General features: G+C 51.0%; 3 protein-coding genes across 3 annotated transcripts; 1 reads left to right on the forward strand and 2 right to left on the reverse strand.

The window, feature by feature from the left end:
- Positions 1 to 410: 410 nt before the first annotated feature.
- Positions 411 to 3,049, reverse strand: JN550_007258 (uncharacterized protein; the record flags this gene model as incomplete). The annotated part of the gene is made up of 6 exons (XM_049319088.1): positions 411 to 1,025; positions 1,070 to 1,860; positions 1,930 to 2,127; positions 2,231 to 2,283; positions 2,493 to 2,559; positions 2,911 to 3,049. 6 exons carry the CDS (start codon positions 3,047 to 3,049, stop codon positions 411 to 413), a joined length of 1,863 nt encoding a protein of 620 aa, XP_049170832.1.
- A 533-nt stretch (positions 3,050 to 3,582) lies between these two features.
- Positions 3,583 to 4,749, forward strand: JN550_007259 (uncharacterized protein; the record flags this gene model as incomplete). The annotated part of the gene is made up of 2 exons (XM_049319089.1): positions 3,583 to 3,640; positions 3,707 to 4,749. The coding sequence occupies 2 exons, from the start codon at positions 3,583 to 3,585 to the stop codon at positions 4,747 to 4,749; spliced, it is 1,101 nt and encodes a 366-aa protein (XP_049170833.1).
- Positions 4,750 to 5,055: 306 nt separating this feature from the next.
- JN550_007260 (uncharacterized protein) lies at positions 5,056 to 20,598 on the reverse strand (the record flags this gene model as incomplete). The annotated part of the gene is made up of 2 exons (XM_049319090.1): positions 5,056 to 8,054; positions 8,130 to 20,598. 2 exons carry the CDS (start codon positions 20,596 to 20,598, stop codon positions 5,056 to 5,058), a joined length of 15,468 nt encoding a protein of 5,155 aa, XP_049170834.1.
- Between the last annotated feature and the right edge of the window lie 2 nt (positions 20,599 to 20,600).

Consider the following 20,600-nt stretch of genomic DNA (forward strand, 5'->3'; position numbering starts at 1 on the left):
GTCGGTTATGTACCCAACATTATTTTTACCCAACGGAACTCCATCAAGATTCTTCGTCGTCGGGTCGGGTATCTAGATCTGCGTCAGGTTCGGAGATGAGAATACAGTTCCCCATGCCCACTTAGACACAATAGACTAAGAATGGGGGCCGTGGTTAATAGTACACTTCACAAGTCCTGAATAGGCGTGATTGAAAAGGATGTACCCACTTATATCGAGAAACTGGACTATAGTGAGTGGCATGCAAGGAGTACAAGCGAAACACAGCCAAGTAGCCAATTGCAGTGCCACCAAATCACATGTGTGGCCTTCGCGACTGCTTCTCGCAGGTTTGGGCCTGAAGATGAGCAATGGTACCATTCTATTATATCTGTCCATCACAGCTCAATATTGCCATGGCTTAAACGTAATCACCTGACGCCCCATCCGTTCTCCAGTAAGCCAGTTGCTTCCTCTAGGCTCAAATTGCTTGTTTCAGGGTATATTGCCCACACTGCAATCCAGCCAATAGCACATACTACGGCGTATAGGACGAACGTCCATGTCGGCGTCAGAGCGTCCATCATAGGCAAAAAAGACAGGCCAACGACAAAGTTTGCCGACCAGTTTGACGCGGTTGCTATACCGCTTCCCAACGACCGCACACTGAGCGGAAACAACTCTGACTGCATCCACGGAACAACGCCTAGGCCGATTGCATATGAAGCCACATACAGGATCATGCTGATCAAGACGATTGTTGCCGCAGTGTTGTGCGCGGGCGCTCCAAACTTGGCTGTCGCAACTGCGGTGTCAGAGGTAGAAGGGAGCTCAATAGCTCTAAAGCCGAAGCCAGACAGCAGTAGACCCATAATCATGAAAGGAATCGAGAAGAGGAGTATCCGTCGTCGACCAACCCGATCAATCAGTAACAGCGCAGCTATAGTGAAGGCAAAGTTGGTGGTTGCAACGCTCAGAGATGTGAGGGTTGGCACCGTAAAGCCCAAAAGGGCGAATATGGTCGCAGAAAAGTACATCAGAGAGTTCTGGCCTTGTTAGAGGAGCCGCCGATGCTGAGGGAAGAACTTACAAAGCCGCAGAGCTGTTGCAGACCTTGGAGGAGGCAAGCAATTGCAAGTGCGCGACGATGCTTGGGGACTGCGATCAGCTCGCGCCACGTCGAAAGCCAACCCTGGTTGTCTTTGGCGCCGCCTCTGCTCAGACGTCTGCTCTCCTCCTCAGCTCGGACTTCATTCTGGATGTCGGTCACAATGTGGTCCGCTTCATTGGATGAAGAACTGGAGGCGAGCGTTTGCCGGATCACTCGTTTGGCCGCAGATGATTTACCGGCTTTCACCAGCCACCTTGGTGTTTCGGGCATGAAGACAATAAGGACACACTGCACAGCGGCAGGAAGCGCACCTAGACCTACCATCCATCGCCAGCCGGTTGCGGGATCGACAAGCTCCGAAAACATCCAGCCGATCACATACGCGACCACCTGACCGAGAGTAATGGCGAGGTTGTTCATAGTGACGAGTCGACCTCGATGCGCAGCAGGTGCCAGCTCGGCGATGTACATGGGTGTGACAAAGCTGGCAGCCCCAACTCCGGCGCCTACAATGGACCTCCCCAGCACCATCGACGACACCGTATAGCTTCCCCCTTGCACAACCGCACCAACGATGAACAGAGCGTCCGCGAGAAGGATCACTGGCTTTCGGCCAAGGGCATCGGCGAGAATGGACGATAACGGAGACGCGATGAGCGCAAAGAGCGAAGTGGACGAGGTTATGATAGATTTATCGAAGGATGTGAGCTCTCTGCCGGAGAGGGAGGTACCTATGGAAACGAGGGTCGCTGAGATTACGCCAGTATCATCTGGGTGCGACATCAGCTTCCGCATTGCACAGGAATATATCAGTATTAAATCTTTGGGGATCGACTAACATCCAAACAGAAGCCCGCTGATACCAGCTGAGAGCACCAACAGCCACAAAAAGATGCCGACGCCTTCGTCAGGGTCATGCCTCCGGGAGACCGGAGCGACGCTGGCCTCGCGGTCTCCATCTTCACTCTGATTCTCCTGGTTTCGGATCAACGGTTCCTGTGCCGAGTTCTCCATAGCCAGGCACGCACTTCTCAGCCCTTCCAGCCAGGCCCCGATTCAGTCAACGAGTGCATCAGCGGTTGGCTCGGCCTGATGTTGTTACTAAGGTAGTTGGTCCAAGAGTTGGCTGAAGAGACGTACGGTCCCACGAGGCCAAGGCCGGAGGTGCATAAGGTGCCACTCCGCTGGAACGTCTGGCAGGCGGGAAAGCTTAGCCTCAGCTGTCAGCAGCAGACGGGGTTTGCTGGCAGCACTTTTGAGCCTCGTCTTTATAAAAACCTACTGTATCCATCCTCGTCATTACACTCGACCGTGTAGGTTCGCGCATTGCAAATCTTACGCGTCCGGCTTGTTTAACAAACAAAGGTATTGGTGCGGAAGATTCGAGGACCGTTGCACATACGTTATCATGGTTGAAGCATCGACGATAGCAATGTCAGCAACGCCAGTAGAAGAGATGGCTGCAGCGTCTGCGTTAATGAGAGCAATGTAACGTTAGGAAGTGCTTCACTGATCTAACAAGGTGCTGTGAGCGTGGAAGGTGACCTGGCTGGTCGAGCCGGCCATTGATCACAGCCTCTGGCTGCCAGTCTTACATAACATCCTCCCCACTGTGGCCCCTGGCACCTACAAATAGTCCCACTTTGGCATTCTACGGTGTAATAGAACGTTGCCAGTAGCCTATCTCAAGATGCTGGGATGACAGAACCATCATTGCGTGACTTGAGCTGTGTAGTCATCTCTGGGATGCGAAACCGAGGCGGCAGGCACGTAGCCATTGCGGCACGGAGCGCCGGTAGGGGTTCCTAGCGCGGGCTGACGATCCATATAGGGCCGCAGACCGGTAAAGAAGAGCTGAATGCCACCTTGGCGCCCCGCTGGACGTCTTGGATGTGTGGGGAGTACGGGTATTTGCTGCTGCATGGTACTATACGCAACGTTAGCGCCATCGGCATCCATGCTGACGAGAGGGCGTCAACCCAGCACGACCTAAGCTGAGTCCTTGGCCTGAGTCCTTGGCCGGAGAGCAGCGGCACTTTGCCGAACCACCGGTGGAATCCGGTACTATTGAAGGTACAGTCCCCTCAAATCTACGGCGGCAATTTTATGTAATGATTTCGACGGCCAAAGTTTCGGTTACAGTCAGTGACAGCTGCCGGAATCTTCAGCAGTTTCAAAAGTGCATTGACATGTGTAAGTGCGGCGCAGAGCTGGATACGAATGCCATGCTGGCATGGAGTAAGCGTCTAGCTAATACGAAGAAGGTAGGATCCCTGAACAAATGATGTATTCAAGTGCGGACGATCAGCCCATAAACAGCAGTATATGGCCGGTGGAATATATCGGCTGGAGTCCTCCTTTTCTTGCTGGCGCCACTGGCGGGGTTGGTAGAATTATCAGTCAGCAGGCAAAGCGTCAGTGGGAATTCTCGTGATCCATAGTCATTTACGAAGACTAGAATGGCGAGTGGTACCACCACCAATTCTCCGGCCATGGAGGCGTCTGTAGAAAAGCAACGGGCTAAGAACCGTGAAGCTCAACGTCGTCATCGTAGGTCTATTCCGAACATGAAACATATTCTTCTGTTTGTTTCGTGCCAATGAAACTGACCATCAGGTCGAGCTATACGAGACAAGCTTGCCGAGCTCGAAGCCCTCAAGGAAGCTCTGTGGGATTCGACATCTACTGGACCACCTGCTGTGGCACCTTCGCCGCCGCCGGACTTGTCGAAGAAATCAGATCCCGACCTGCCTCCTTCTGCCGACTCAGAATCTCTCCCTCCGCGTGGTTATGTACATGACGCGGCCGACTGGCTGGGATTGCTGCATTGGTCAGATGTACAGCCGACACGTGCAGAACCTGATGGCCAGTTAAGGCAGTTCTCCCTAGGATCAACACAGCCGACCTACGCCGACTCTATAGGGACTCCCAGTGATACACGAAAAGTACAGCGGCCGAGAATGCATCATTCAGCGACCAACTATATTCCGCCAAATCCACAGCCCCTGTCAAACCACCATCTCGGTAGCTCTGGCAACCCACAGAGCCCTCCAGCCGATGAGTGGTCGCAGCTCTGGCATAGTCCGGGTCTCGACTTGGCAATAAACTCACCCGCCGACCAGCAGGATATGCGGCGGAAGGACTTGCCTCGCTCACCACGGCCACACACTGGGTCCAGCCAGGCACTAGCGAGAGAGGCTTCCAAGCGTCGGAAGACGTCATTCCACAGCAACATAACTGCTAATATCAGCTCACATTCCCCTGAGACTACCTCACCTTCGTCAGCAAGTATAGCGACACCATTTGGCAGTGGCAAACTTCCTGGGACGCCCAAGACACAGCAAAATACGCTTATAGACCCTACCAGCCCCCCACTTAGCATTGCTGTCATTCACGGCAACATTGCGTGTGTTCGTGTCCTGCTAAAACATGACGTGGACGTGGACGGCACCGATACTCTTGGAAGGACACCACTGCATCTCTGTGCAACAGGAGTGCAGAGTGCTATTGATATCGCGCGACTGCTCGTGGAACACGGTGCCAATACAGCAGCGAGGGACGTTGATGGCTACACACCTATGCAACGGGCGGTCGAGTACGGAGACGATGGAGTCGTGGGAGCCTTCGCGGATTTGGGCATGGACATCAATGGGGCATAAAATGTTCTATTCAAAAAAGGGGGTTTAGATGATTGGCCTTCTCTACTGATGCAACATTTCCAGTCACTAATTTTAGGATTAGAAGTTTCTCTCTCTGTCTGGGTTTGGTGCCAAGTAGGCTAAAGGTCTGAAGATAGAATAATGCCACGTGCAGAAGCTTTACTACAGGTTATAAAGCTGCATATTAAAAGCCACAAAAGCCAGGAAAGCAGAATCATTACATATTTATTGAAAATCAAATGGCAAGATCAACTTAGAAATCCCTAGATATCATCCATCCTTCACCTCTCACCACGTACTCCACTCTTATTCCATATCTAGGCTATTCATATCGAAGTGGAGGATCTCATCAGCAAGCTGCTGCATGACATTCATTCTCCACTCTGGGCCAGAGATGATTACTTGCAACTGTCTCTCCTCCGAGGTTGAGTCTTGTTTGACAGCTTCCTCAGCCCGAATAGCGATGCAATCTTTGAAAAGCGCCTCTGCCGTATCATTGCCAGGCCGCCAGTGGAACGCGAACCCCCGTTCAGCAAAAGAGACAGCATTGGTTGTCTCCATTTCTTCAACATTCTGGTATTGAACTGTGAATCCGAAAAATGGAGTGGCTCCAGGTCGTACTTTGAAGGGGTGTCTTGATCGGGGTGTCGAAATGTTCGAGGAAACACATATCTCGTCTATTCCGAACCCTTCATAATCCATACTCTCTGCCACCTGTTGCTGGATAGTAGAGATGATGTCAGTTCGCCCAGTATTATCGATACGAATGGGGACGAAATTGATACAAGGACCGGCTACACTACTCAGGGCAGGGTCCATGGCTCTCCCTGAAGTCAGTCGACCGAAGACGAGATCCGGAGTCGCACATACGCCAGCAATAGCACGGGCGCAAATAGCTGTGAAGATGGTTGCAGCAGTAGTGCTCTTGCTAATAGGTAGGGCAGGAAAGCCGATACGGATAGACGGAACTGTCCAGCCGGCCTTCATTACCACCTCATCATCGACAGGAGGCCCGGGGGGCGGTGTCATAGATGCGCCTTGGAGAAGGCGGTTCCAATACTCCAAACCTCCGCTCGTCCTTGATTTGTTGACCATTTCTAAATAACGATAGAAGTGAAGTGGAGTTTCGTGCATTCCAGTTTGTCCGAATGCGACGAGCTGGGCCATCATCTGGTTCAAGCTGATCCCATCATACTGTGCATGGGGTAGACGTATCATCAGCCGAGACGAGTCTGAGCCTTCCAGTATCCAGAATCTCACAAATGGCTGACCAAGAATAAGCGATTCGTGCCCTTGAGTCTCGATGAGGTTTTGGCTTTCAGCCTCAAGGTCGCCGACGTCGCATAGGACAGTCACTGGGGTTTCGGAGCTGGAAGCGTACTCTTGCACGTATTTGTGGCCGTCCTGTGTGAATATCGCACGGAGTATATCGAAGCTAGACCACAACCAGGTGCACAGAAGCGACGCGGCGGTTCCTGAAAATGACGGCGCAAGGTTGACGACGAGGAATCCATACCATGCTGGTGGTGTTTGGCGAGCAGCGTCAATGCAATGGGTTTGGAACAAAGTGGTAGCATGTTTCCTCACTATATTGGTCCCATCCGTGGCCCTCTGATGGGATTTTTGTAGATGCTTGGCTTGTTCCCTCAGTACTGGGGTATTCACGACTTGGGCTGCTCTTAACTTGAGGTCTCGCCTAAGCGCCAAGCTGACTACCTTCATGGCGCTGATCGAGTCGCCACCGAATTGCATGAAGCTGTCGTCGATGCCAATGCTAGTCTCTTCAATAGAAAGAGCCTGTGCCCATAGCTGCCGTAAGATCGCTTCTTCTTCCGACTGCGGCGCACGCTTGGTCGTGTTTCTAGAGCCGCTGAGCTTGGTCAATTCATCTAGGGTCATACTGCATCCCATGCTGACCAGTCGGCGCCGATCCGACTTTCCTGAAGTCGTGACAGGCATCGCTTCTAAAAGGATGAAAGCACGTGGAACCACGGCATGATGAAGCCGTCGGCTGAGCTTGTCCCTGAGGTCGAAAGACCAGCCCGCCGTCTCAATCCCAGATGTCTTGGTTCCGGCTGCCGGTGCCACGAATGCAACTAAAAGTTTTGTCTGGCTTCCTTTGGGAGTAATCAGATCAATGGTTACATTGAGTCTTGATTCGCTGGAAGTCTGTTGAACAATGTGTTCGATCTCGGCCAACTCTACGCGTTGCCCGCCAATCTTGATTTGCGTGTCTGCGCGGGAGACATACGAAAGAGTTCCGTCCATGTTATACCGGCAGAGATCTCCTGTCCTGTAGAGCGTTCCTCCTCGTCCAGGATGTCCCGGTGCGCCCCGAGTCAGCCATGGAGGATTCGCCACAAAGCATTCAGCCGTCTTCGCAGGATTGTTCATGTATCCCGCAGCAACGAGCGGTCCCTCAAGCCAAAGCTCGCCCACGGCGCCTACGGCTGCTACACTCTCACCATCTGGCTCAATAAGCCACGTGTTGAGACCCAAACCGACACCAAAACGTGCTCCGGCTGTGCTATCTTCATCGGTCAGGGGGAAAGCCGTCGTCTTGGGTGTAGTTTCAGCAGGCCCGTACGTGTTGACGAGTTTGATGTTCGGTAGGGTCTTCCATCTTGCTACGTCAGCTCCTAACACGGCCTCTCCACCGAATAGCAAGGTCTGCAGTCCGACCATGGACTCTGGATCAATGGTGCGAGATACTGATGGGGTGAGGTCAACAAAGTTCGCCTCCAGCCCGCGGAATGAAGCAGGTAAATCATTCTGTCGCTGCTCGTCTGTGGGAATGCATAAGCATCCGCCTGTGGTGAAAGTTTGAATGATGTTCGACCATGAGACGTCGAACGCAAACGATGCAAAATCGTAGACCCGTGATGTCTCATTGTATCCGAGTGCTTCTGCTTGATACGTTGATGCGCTGGCCAAATGGCGATGTTGGAGTAAGACACCTTTCGGTGCACCGGTGCTGCCTGATGTGAATACAACGTAGACCAGATCTGAAGGCTGTACCTTGACAGGGCTAACGAAAGCTTCAGATCCAGGGAGGCTCGAGATGGTATTCGAATCAATGACCATTGTTGCACATTCGGGATTGAGCACATTGAGTGACCGCTGCTTGTTCATTGCAGAAACCAGAGCTAGTCGAGGGTTTATCTGACAAACGATGGCCTGGATACGGTCGTCAGGCATATTTCCATCAAGGGTGAGAACGGCTCCTCCGGCCTTCCACACAGCCAAGATAGCAATCATGGTCCACTTTGATTTCTCAAAAAAGAGAGGAACAATGGTACTGGGGCCTATGAGATTTGTTGCACGTAAGGCCATCGAAAGTTTCGTAGACAGCGAGTCAAGCTCTGCATACGTATACTGACCGTCATGAGCTTGCACGGCGAGAGAGTTTTGCAGCTTCTTGTGGTTCATGTTGTCAATAATCAACTCGTGGACGCACCTCTCTACTGAGGGCGGAGGCACGGGATTCCAGTCCCATATGTCGCAAAGGTCACGCTCACTCGTCGTCGAAAGCTGAGAGATACTCAAGTCATGTGACTCTTCCAAGCATAGCTGTCGCATCAGAGTTTCAAGCTGAAGAGATAACCGCTCGAGGAGAGCGACTTCGATTACGTTCTCATCGAACCAAAATTGAACCTCGACGGCATCTTTCCGAACAAAAAACTGGACTAGCAAAGCATAGAGACTGAAAGCCTCGAATCCTATTGCTTTTCCAGTCGAACCCTCTTCATCTTGCGTGTAGTCGGAATCAAAGAGCCATTTTCGATCAACCTGATGAGAGTCATCATCCTCCATTTGCACAAGTAGAAGCGTGTTGAAAGCAGTCTGAGAGTCCATGCCCACCCCGAGCTTCTTGATATTCTGGAGGCCAGTTTGTTCAAAAGGCACCATACGAACAGCATGATCTTGAACCCGCTGAAGAAAGCTGGTAGTCTTCTCTGCCCCGTCTACTATCGTGCGCACAGGAACTGTTGCAATGGTTGGGCCGGCGACTTGTTCAATGCCCGGTAGGGTTGCTTGTCTGCCGGAAACAACTGCTCCGAAAATCACTTCGTCTGAATTGGAGTGACGGGAAGCAAGGATGGCCCATGCTCCTCGCAGAACAGTTGACACTGTGAAGTCCATCTGACGCAATTGGAGGTTAGACATGGTATGGGTCAGCTGTGATACCGGTCGCGGCTGGTAATTTGTGTATGGAAGTTTGGGGTACGGAACTGCATGGGACGACTCCAGTTCTTGTAGCCAGAACTCTGCTGCCGTTTTCGAGTCCGCACGTGAGAGGTGTCGAATGAAAGCATTGAATGGGGTTACGGCAAGCAGCTGGCTGCCCTCGTAGGCTTTTTGCACAGCGTCGAGGATCATTGAGAATGACCACCCATCATACAATGCATGGTGGATGGTCCAGATAAACACTGCCGGTTGCGCTGATGTGTGAACAATCTCGTATCGAGAAGCTTGGTTTATGAAGCCAAGATCTGGCTGGTCAATGGTGCGCTGGGTCCATGAGGTATATTCGGTGAAGTCGATGCCTTGCTTGGTGACCACTTGTAAAAGGCCCGCGTGACCTATCGAGGCGAATCGAGTCCGCAAAATTGGCATGTGTGTAGCGGCAACTTGCCAAGATTCCTTGAATCTTTGCGTATCGACACTATCTGGTAGCTTGAACATGTATTGGGCAACATATTTACCAGCCTGCTGCTCTGTCGTAGCAAGGAGACCTTCTTGCAGTGGTGTCGAGGGATACATATCTTGGATCTGATCTTTGTTGATTCCAAGTGTAGATGCGGCTTCCGCGCAGCAGTCTTCCACATCGGCATCACCGAGCAGTGTGAACGGTAGAACGGGTCCGGTACAGTTCGTTGTCCCAGCACCATTTTCTTTCACTTGACCAGCAAGGACATGCAGCTGGGGATATTGGAAGACTTGGCCAACTGTGAGCCTGACATGGTGTGATCTAGCAAGCCCGACCAATCTCATTGCCGAAACTGAGTCTCCACCAAGGCGGAAGAAGCTGTCGTGATGAGAAATCGTCTTTGGAGCGATGTGCAACACCTCCCCCCAGAGCTTCTGCAGCAGTGATTGGACTGGAGTAAATACAGCTTCGGCTACGGAATCTCTCTTGCCCCGAAGCAAATTGGCGTTGGCTAGTTCCCCGACCGTCATAACTTCAACAAGTTGTCGAAGATGTCGTCGATCTACCTTTCCTGTAGGCCCGAGCGGGACGGTATCGATCTCCAGGAAAACAGATGGGATCATGTACCTTGGAACGGCGAGAGCCAAGGTACTGTCAAGCTCGAGAGCGATGTTTAATAGTAGATCTCTATCCTTGGTGATGACCCCCGAGTGACTGGTTTGCAGAGCGAGAAAGGCCACCAGAACCTTCGTGCTGCCGTCTGATGGGATTATCAAGTCCACTACTACCGCAGCTGGATGTGCTTTGGGCAGGTTTTTCTGGACCTGTTTCTCTATCTCTTCCAGTTCGGTCCTTTGGCCATTGATCTTGACTTGGGAGTCGGTTCTGCCCACATATGAAAGGTTGCCGTCTGGTAATAGCTTGACCAAATCCCCAGTCCTATAGACTCTGCCAGAACGACCAGGGATTGACCCTCCGGGATAGCCAACAATCAGCCATGGTGGGTCGTCAACAAAAGCAGAAGCAGTCTTCTCAGCATCATTCAGATATCCCTGCCCAACTAGAGGTCCCTCAAGCCACAATTCGCCAATTGCCCCCACTGGTGCAAGCTTTCCGCCACTTTGGACTACCCAGCAGCATGTTCCCACGCCCTTACCCATTCGAGGCTCGTGTAAGTCATGAGTGGATAGCCGGCAAACAGTCGTGGTCGGTGTTGCTTCTGCCGGGCCATATGTATTTAGGACGGTGGGAATATGGCTCCATCTTGCAACGTCCTCTCCGGTGACGGCTTCGCCACCAAGATTAAGGGTTTTCAGTCCTGATAAAGAGACTGGATCCAGTGTCCTCGCTACCGATGGCGTAAGTTCAATAGTATCGGCTGCAAATTGCATTATGGACTCTCCCAGATTGTTTCGACGATCTGACTCCGTTGGAACGCACAAACAGGCTCCTGCCGCGAGAGTGTGAAGCATATTGGTCCAGCAAACATCGAAGGAATACGACGCGAAATCATAGACACGCGAGGCTTTCGAGAACCCGAGAGCTTCGCTCTGATATCTCAGTGAACTGGAGAAATTTCTATGCGTGATGATGACACCTTTAGGAGTGCCAGTGGAGCCTGAGGTGAAAACAATATATGCGGAATCCGAAGGCGACACATCGGGCAGGGTGGTGGGATCGTAGGTACCCGAGGTCGGAATCCGCCCTGGTGCAAGTATTATGTTCTCCTCAATTGAGAGGGTTTCGGTAATTTCAGCTGCCTTCGTCGAGGATATTGTGACAACTGGTTTGACTTGCTTCACGATGGCACCCAATCGTGCCATAGGCAAAAATGTATCGAGTAGCACCACGGCACCACCAGCTTTCATCACGGCCAGGGCCGCAACAGTTGTCCAAAGACTCTTTTCGAAGATGACTGGGACTATTGTACCTTGTTTGACGCCTTTGGATGCGAGGACAAGTGCCAAGTAGCTACTAGCATTCTCCAGCTCTCTATAAGTCAGCCTGCCGTCGTGAGCATCGACAGCAAGTGACTCAGGCTTTCTCAAAGATACTTCCCGGATTATGTCGTGAATACATTCGTTGACTGGTTGAGGGACTGATTCGTTCGTTTGCCAAATGTCCTCAAGATCCTGTTGGCTGAGGAAGCTGATATTCTTGACTTGAGTGGCTGAGAAATTCGTTGAGCAAATCTGCCTCAAGCCATCTTCGAATTGGGTTGTCAAACGTGCAATACTATCTTCAGAAATGACAGCAGAATCAAACTCAGACTTGAGTTCAAGTCCATCATCGCGAATAATGCATTGCATAAGCAGGGCGTACGAATTGAAGGTCCCCAAAGCAGACTGTGACGCGTATTCAGGAGAAATGTCCACAGGTGTCTTTTGTGTCCATAATGGGCAATCTTGGCCAGTATCTTCATCGTCCGACTCGGATTGTATCAGGAGTAGAGTGTTGAACTGGCTGTGTCTCTCTATATGAGGGCTGATGCGCCGGATGTTATGGAGCCCGGCTTGCTCAAATGGAACCATATCCACGGCTTGAGATTGAACCTTCTTCATCATGTTTGTAATAGAATCCTCTTCATCGATGCTCACGAGAACTGGTACTGTCGCGATTGTTGGCCCCATAATGGATTCAATACCTGGCACTGGCGCTTGTCGGCCACTGACTACAGCTCCGAAAATCGCCTGATCACTCGCTGTGTATCGAGAAATCAATAACGCCCAGACTGATCGTAGGATATTTGCCGGAGTCAAGTCCACTGCGGGCCAATTAATGCCACGCAGACAGTGGGTGTGACTTGTATCCGCAATTGGACGGTAGGATGGACTTGGCAAGCTGGGGAATGGTCTGGCTACAGAAGTCCCAAGTTGATTTGTCCAAAACTCCGAAGACCTGGACGCAAGATCTCTTCCGTTTGTAAAGGCAATAAAATGACTGAATGGTGCTGTTGAATTCAAAGAGCGCTTCTCGTAGGCCGCCATCAGATTGCCGAGGAGTATCCTGATCGATATGCCGTCATACAGAGCATGATGCATTTTCCAAGAGAAATAAGACTCGCCAGTGGCAGTGAACACAATTCCAAGCCAAATCAATGGATTGCCAAAACCAACCTTTCGAGTTTTTCCAGACTCCAAGAAATCATCGTAGCCGTTGACTTCGAACCATGGTAGCGTCTGACGTAGAACCACTTGGAAGGGTCCCTTCCCGGGTATTTCGATGATTCGTGTCCGGAGAATAGGTGTCTCGTCAAAGACATGTTGCCACGCCTGTCTAAATTGATGTAAATCAACGTCGGGCTCCAGTCTGAAGATCTTATCTGCCACATAAGAGCTCTCGGCGAACGAAGTGGACGCCAGGAGCCCTTCTTGAAGCGCAGTACAGGGGTACATGTCCTCGATTGTCCCAGGGGATACTTCAAGAACTCCAGACGCAAGGAGCTTCATAGTACCAGGATCCTCGTCACTCAGAAGAGAGAATGGTGATATCTCCACCCGGTCATCGACGCACATATGTGTCCCGGCCAGCTGTGCCAATGCGCTGAGTTGAGGGTTTTTGAAGATGTCACCAACCGCGAGCCTGATTCCAAATCTCTCCCGAGCCAGTGCCACAAGTTTCATCGCTGCGATTGAATCACCACCAATCTGGAAGAAACTGTCGTCTGCACCAATGCTTTGGACATCAATCCCAAGGACAGTGGAGACCAGCAGCTGAAGTCGTTTTTCCCACTCCGTGGAAGGCAAGCGTTTCTCCTGTCGCCAGGGATTAAAAGAAGCTAACTCTTCAAGTGTGAAACTGGCACCCAATTCGCGTAGGCGTCGGCGGTCTTTCTTACCAGTCCCAGTAGTGGGTATTTTCTCAACAGGAATATACACAAATGGTACCATGTATGCGGGCAAGGCCTCCTTCAAACCGCTATGGAAAGACTGAACGATGCTCTGAACAAGCTTTACAGCTTGCGATTTGTCGGATGTGTCAACGCCAACAGCTATGAACGCTGCGAGAACGGCCGTTGTGCTCTTCGCAGGTACAAACACATCAACAGCGATGTCCGTGGTGTGTTGATCCTGCAACAAACGTTCAATGTGAACCTCAACTTCCCCTAGTTCGATCCTTTGGCCACGGACTTTGACCTGAGCATCTTTTCGCCCAATGAATCGGATGGAACCATCATGCTCGTACCTAGCCAAGTCCCCTGTTCTGTATACCCGACCAGACCGGCCAGCATGAGTTGAACAGCCACTCACAAGCCAACGGGGACTATCGAGGAATGCAGCTTCAGTCTTCTCCAGATCGTCGAGATATCCCAACCCGACAAGCGGCCCTTCAACTACGAGCTCACCAACCACGCCAATCGAGGCCAGTTTCTGAGGGTCGTCAGCATCAACGATCCAAGGCACAACACCGAATCCATGCCCAATATTTGCCATGGCTTCATCACTATCGACACGATATGATGCCATGATTGGGGGTGTGCATTCTGCTGGACCATAGACCTGGATGACCTCGACGCCAGGCCCCCATCTCGTTACGTCTGACAAAAGCACAGGCTCGCCGCCTACGACCACCGTTTTGATCTCGGGCACAGCTGCAGGGTCGATTAATCTTGCAACGGAGGGCGGCACGTGGACTGCATTTGCCCTCAGTGTTCTTATTGATGTCGATATATCGTTCTTCCTATCAAATTCTGACGGCACGCAAACGCAGCCACCGACCGAGAGCGTTTGGAGTATGTTTGGCCAGGTGACGTCAAAAGCGTAAGAAACAAAGTCGAAGACTCTGGACGCCGAGCAGTACCTCATGGCTTCACGCTGGTACCTGATGGCACTGCAAAAGTTTGCGTGCGAAATAGTTGCGCCCTTTGGCGTTCCCGTGCTACCAGAGGTGAACACAACGTACAGAAGGCTAGACATATCAACAATGGGCAACTGTACGGTTGGTTCTGCATCTAGACCTTCCACTAGATCCGAGAATACCGGCAGAACACGCACCTGCGGCCGAAGCATCGAAGCTAGACCTTGCCTGTTTTCTGAGCACAAGATGAATTGCGGATTTGCCTTGTCGACAATTTGCCGCAGGCGCTCCACGGGCTGGCCGACGTCCATCGTGACTGACGCTCCACCCGCCTTCATAACTCCCATGATAGCGACTATAGTCCACAAGGACTTCTCAAAGCACAGCGGCACAATACTGCCAACTCGGAGACCGAGACTTATCAGGTGACGCGCTAACCTGGCCGACATATCGTCAAGCTGACGATGTGTGATTTCGCCATCCCATGCACATATAGCTGGGTTGCCCGGGTACTTCGAGGCCGCCTCGCTGATTAAGTCATGGACACAGCCTTGTATCAGCGGAGGAGCTTTGGAATTCCATTGCCATATTTTCTGGGTGTCCTGCTCAGTGTCGAGAGAGAGCTTCTCAACAAGGGTAGTCTCCGCCGATTCTGATGAACGACAAAATTGACGGATAACACTAGTAAATTGCCTGGCAATCCTACTTGCTGATTCTTCATGCAATACGTTTGTATCATGTGTGATCTTGAGGGAAGCTTTACCGTCGTCCAGATTGATCTGGATCGAGAGAGCATGCGAACCGAAATCGTCGACAGAATGGCCCAATCCCGGGCCGAATTCTGCACTTGTATGTAGCTCTTCCTTCACGAATAAAGAGCCAGTGTTGGACTCAGCTATATCTCTCGTAGGAGGTTGGATTACCAAGAGTGTCTGGAAGTTGCAAAGCCGTTCAATCTCAGGGCTGTATTTCCTGATATTCTGGAGACCAGTGTGCTCGTATTGCATCATTTCCAAGGCCGTTCCCTGAACTCGATGTAATAGAGTTGCCAAGCTCTCTCCGCCTAGCAACCTCACCTGTACAGGCACGGTGGCAATAGTTGGGCCGATGATGCGTTCTATCCCTGGAATCGGAGTCTGCCGTCCAGATGTAACCGTGCCGAAAACAACATCTTTGGAGTCGGAATAGCGACTGGCAACGACTGCCCAAGCGGCTGTCAGGATATTCGAAGGGGTAAAATCACCTCGTGGCCAGGTAATTCTGCGAATGTCGTGTTGGAAAGTATTCGTCGTCGGGTGGATTTGTGGAGTCTTTGGCACATTCGGGAATATTGTAGCTTCGACGCTGCTTAGCGTACTCGTCCAGAACGTTCGCGCTGATTCGGTCTTCAAATTCTTCAAATACTTGGTGAAGTTCTTGAAAGGAATGGGCGCAGGTGTTGGGGTCTTTTCGTAGATAGAAATGAAGTGGTTCAGGATCAATGGTAAAGACCAACCATCATACACCGCGTGATGTGCCGAAAAGATGAAGAGTCGACGCCGCGAGTCCGAAGAAACATTCACTAGGTCTACCTTTACAAGGGCTGTTCCAAGTCCCATTGAACAAGACTCAGAGCCTTCAAATGCCTGCAGATTTAACCATTCCGAAACAGGACACAGTTCGGTTGAGACGACTTGCGCAAGCCCGACATTAGTGACATTCGCGACCCGTGTCCTCAGGACATCGATGCTCGAACAGGTTTCCTGCCAAGCCTGGATAACATCAATACTATCCACAGTCTCTTGAAGCTCATAAACTCTTCTCGCAATGTATTTGTTCCGATCCTTGGAGGTGGCAGCGAGAAGCGCTTCTTGAAGCGGCGTGCAAGGATATATATCTTGTATCTGATCTGTACTAAGATCACATCCTTCAGCTGCTTGTGCAACAGCCGCCTGTAATTGATCAAAATCAAGAGAGAGCTGAGAAAAAGGAGCGCATGTTATGTCGTCGTCTTTGGACTCGACATACTCTACCATGACCGCTTGATCACATAGAACCGGGTTTTGCATGATGCTCAAGGCAGACATGAGAATTCCACAACTTCTTGCCAGCGCGACAAGTCGCATGGCCGATATGGAATCCCCTCCGAGACGGTAAAAGCTATCACCACGCCCAATGATTTCCGGCTCGAGATGCAAGATAGTAGCCCACAATTTGATGAGGGTTCGCTCGGCTTCTGTCTCGGGCGCTATGCGCCTATCTCGGAGCGGATTCATCTCAATCAGCTGGCCCACGGAGAATGCGCTCCCAATTTCTCGGAGACGGCGACGGTTGACTTTCCCAGTATTTGTCATTGGGACATCGCTTAAAGGGATGAAACTATTGGGTATCATGTAGTCGGGAAATTTCCTGCGGAGACCTTGCGTGATGAGTGCTGCAATCTCCGCCAAGCTCTCTGTCTGGTCATCGTTCACTTGTGGAAAGCCCGCAATGAATGCGACAAGTACTTTTTTGTCGTGTCCAGAAGGTGTGACTACTTCAACGTGGATTTTGGTGGTGGTATTCGGTTTTATCGCACGTTGAGCCTGGAGCTCAATCTCGCCCAGTTCAACACGCTGTCCGTTGATCTTAACTTGAAAGTCTTGGCGGCCCATAAAGATGAGTTCACCATTGGGGCTATACGTCGCGAGGTCTCCTGTCCGGTAGAATCTTGACGTCTTGCGACCAAGCTGTTGCTGCAATGTTTCCGAAAACCATGCAGGCTTCTCGAAAAAGGACTTCGCGGTTAGAGTCTCAGCATTCAGGTATCCAGCCCCAACGTTGGGCCCTTCGATCCATATCTCTCCGATGGAGCCTAGCGGCGCCAACTGTTCCCCTGAAAGATTGACAAGCCAGGTTGAAGTTCCAGCTCCTGTGCCTAATATGCTATTCTGTGAATTTCCCAGCTTCAGCGGCGTAATGGTACTGACGAAAGTGCACTCAGCAGGTCCATATGTACCAATAAGATGTGGCAAGCCACGCCACTGTGCAATATCATCGTTAGTGATTGCTTCACCACCAAACATCAGAGTATGAAGAGTGGCCATTGCTTCTGGCTCCAATGTTCGAGCCACGGACGGTGTGAGGAATGTCGTGTTGGCTGCCAACCTCGAGAAGGATCCTGCAATGTCGTCGCGGCGATCTTTGTCAGATGGGATGCAGATACACCCTCCTGTAGCCAAAGTGTGTGCAAGACTAAGCCAAGCTACGTCGAAGGCATAGGCTGCGAAGTCGAAAAACCGGGTTTCTTTGTTAAAATTCAGTGCCTCTTTCTGATACATGATGGCACTGCAAAGCTGGCTATGCTGGAGCACGACTCCTTTGGGTGTGCCTGTAGATCCTGAAGTGAAGAGGCTGCAGATGGCATCCGTCGATTTAACAGTTGGGAGCTTCAAATGATCACGTAGTGGCAAGGCTTCAATTGACTCGTGGTCTATCAAAAGCACCTTGTCCTTCCACGACCTCCGCGCCTCTTCAAACCGTTTTTTCGACGAAAGCACCACGGCTGGAGCCAGTTGGCTAGAGATCATGTTCAGTCTACCCTCAGGTAGTGTACCATCCATGAGACAGGAGGCTCCTCCTGCTTTCATAACGGCAAGAGTGGCTACAACAGTCCACATGCTCTTCTCGAAATATAAGGGGAGGAGCGCTGATTGACCCGTGTGTTCGGAACCGATCCCGGCCAGAATTAAGTGGCGCGCAAGCTTGGTCGAGAAGCTGTCGAGCTCTCTGTAAGTCAACTCACCATCCCAAGCACATACCGCTGGAGCAAAAGGCTGCTCCACTGCCATCTGCATAAACCATTCGTGAATGCAAGAATCGGCAGGGGGAAACCATTTGCCGTTCCAGGATGTGATCTGGCTCAAGTCTTCGTCGCAAATCCACCACAACTCCCTGAGCGGAAGCACGTTGTGCTTCGGGTCATTGAGCTGGCGAACTATGTGCTCTAGCTGCTGAGCGACACGTTGAGCCATAGTCTTGTTCATCACTTTGCTGTCAAACTCGATGCGTAAGTCGAAGCCTCCTGACCGAAGACTACACTCTGACACGCATGCATAGTTACTGAAGTTCCCTAATGCGTCGGGTGTTGCGGGTAGATTCTGAATCCTCTCTGTAAAAGACTGGTAGTCGCCGCCATCACTGCAAGCACTGTGTTGAGTTTGAACGACAAGTAAACTTTGGAAGCTACATGCTCTTTGTGTATCGCGGTTTAGCCTGGAGATTCTGGATAGACCAACTTGTTCGTACGGGATTGTCTGTGCACTTTCTTGCCGAATTGTTTCGAGGAAGACCGATGTTGAAATATCCATATCCACACGCACCCTAACAGGTACAGTAGCTATCATAGGCCCGTTGATCTGTTCTGCACCATCGAGATCCAGCTGTCGACCAATTACAGTCGCACCAAAGACGACGTCTGTCGATGCAGTAAGCTGCGAGATAAGCAAGCCGTATGCTGCTCTGATCAAGTTGGAAGGTGTTCCTAGGCTCCGATTCCAATTCAGATTCTCTACTCTATGGAAGAAAGAATCATCTGCGTGTGGTTGGTGGGCATAAGTAGGCAGTTGTGGAAATTGAGGCGCTTCCAGACCCTGCAAATATCTTGTCCAGTACTGCGATGCCTTCTCAAGAGGAATATCTTTAAGGCGACTGATGAAGCTGGAAAATTTTGGGCGAAGTTGTACTTCCTTGTCATGATAAGCACGTTCCACAGCTTGTAGTATCAGGCCGAGGGACCATCTGTCAAAAATGGCATGATGCATAGTGATGATAAGCCTGAAAGACTGCGAGTTTAGCCCCTGTTCGAAGCTGAGGTGAAGAAGCCATGTGCCGAGCCCCATAGGCAGGTTGCCGTCTACACTCTTGCCCGTTGGATAGTTCTTGCAGACAACTTGAACCAAGCCATGGTTTGAAAGGTCGACAATCTTTGTTCTAAGGATTGGGGATTGCTGTATAACCGTCGACCATGCAGATTGAAGCTTCTGGATATCGTAGTTGGTGTCGAACACAATGGATTTCTTAGTGACATAGATGCCTTCTCGCTTGATGCTGAGGGCTATCAATCCTTCCTGCAGGGGGCTGCACGGAAGTATATCCTCGACGTCATCCTTGACCATGTTAGAGAGGCGTGCCGCATTCGATATGGCGGAATCGATATCTGCATCTTGAGACAACAAAGAGAAAGGCGCCACTTCGGCTGTTAAGAACTCCTGTCCACTTTCTCTCGCTGCAACAAATGCCATGTCGGATAAGACCGGGAAGGTGTGAATATCCTTGACGGAGAGTTTGAGGCCCTTGCTACGAGCTGCAGCTGAAAGTCTCATAGCGTCAATCGAATCGGCACCAAGCTCAAAAAAATTGCTGTGTCTATGCGGAAGACAGCCTGCTGTTATTGGGACATTTTTGATCCAGAGACTTTTGAGTGTCTCCTCAATAGGCGATAAGTGGCCGTTCTGTTCGCCGTTCTGCGAGGGCCTTGAACCACCTTCACTATAGAGTAACGAGTAGGAGATCTTGACGCCATTGTGAATCTCTTGGATCATTCTTGGTATCCCACCACCTGATCCAAGATATCGAAATTCGGTTGCACCATCTGAGATCATTCCCTGAACAGTCTTAGTCCAAAGCACAGGAGAGACCATATGCTGCAGCAACCCATCTCGAATATCAGCTGGATCTGTCGTGTAATTACCCGTGTAGTTAAGATAGATTGGGCACCTTGGACGTTGTAAATGAACCGACATCGCCTCCAGCTTGAATGCATCGTTCGCTTGGGCCATGTAAGGGGAATGAAATGCTCCAGGGGTGGCCAGGTCAACGATTCGCTCAGCAGATTTTAGTTGACCTTTGGCGTAGCTTAGAGCCTCTTTGCTGCCGCTCATAACAAACTGCCGGGGACTGTTATAGTTGGATATGCCCAAATGACTGTGTGGATTTCTTGTGTTCCATGAATTACAGGCTGCTTGCACTTCCTCTTCACTGAGGCCCATAACTGCAGTCATCCCGGACTGATGAGAGTTAGAGGCATCCTGCATGGCTAAACTACGGACTTTGATCAAGTGCAATGCTGCCTTCACCGTGAGAGCTCCAGACGCAGCAAGAGCAATGATTTCTCCAAGGGAATGGCCGGCCATCATATCCGGGGTAGGGTCGGCGATTTGATAATACGCCGCCATGCAATATAAGAAGACAAGAGGTTGTGTCAACGCAGTGTTACCGAAGCGGATACCCCTTTCATCTTGCAGATCGACAGTTGAGAAGTCGATACCGAAGACCTGATGTGCCTCTTCAAACATAAGTTTGATGTCGGGGTACTGCTTCAGCATCGTGGATGGCACATGCCGCAGCGATGCTGCTTGACCCGGAAATACAAAAGCATGCATCT

This window comes from Neoarthrinium moseri, assembly GCF_022829205.1.
Source record: "Neoarthrinium moseri strain CBS 164.80 chromosome Unknown scaffold27_Wmoseri_CBS_16480, whole genome shotgun sequence".
NCBI classification, from domain to species: Eukaryota; Fungi; Ascomycota; class Sordariomycetes; order Amphisphaeriales; family Apiosporaceae; genus Neoarthrinium; species Neoarthrinium moseri.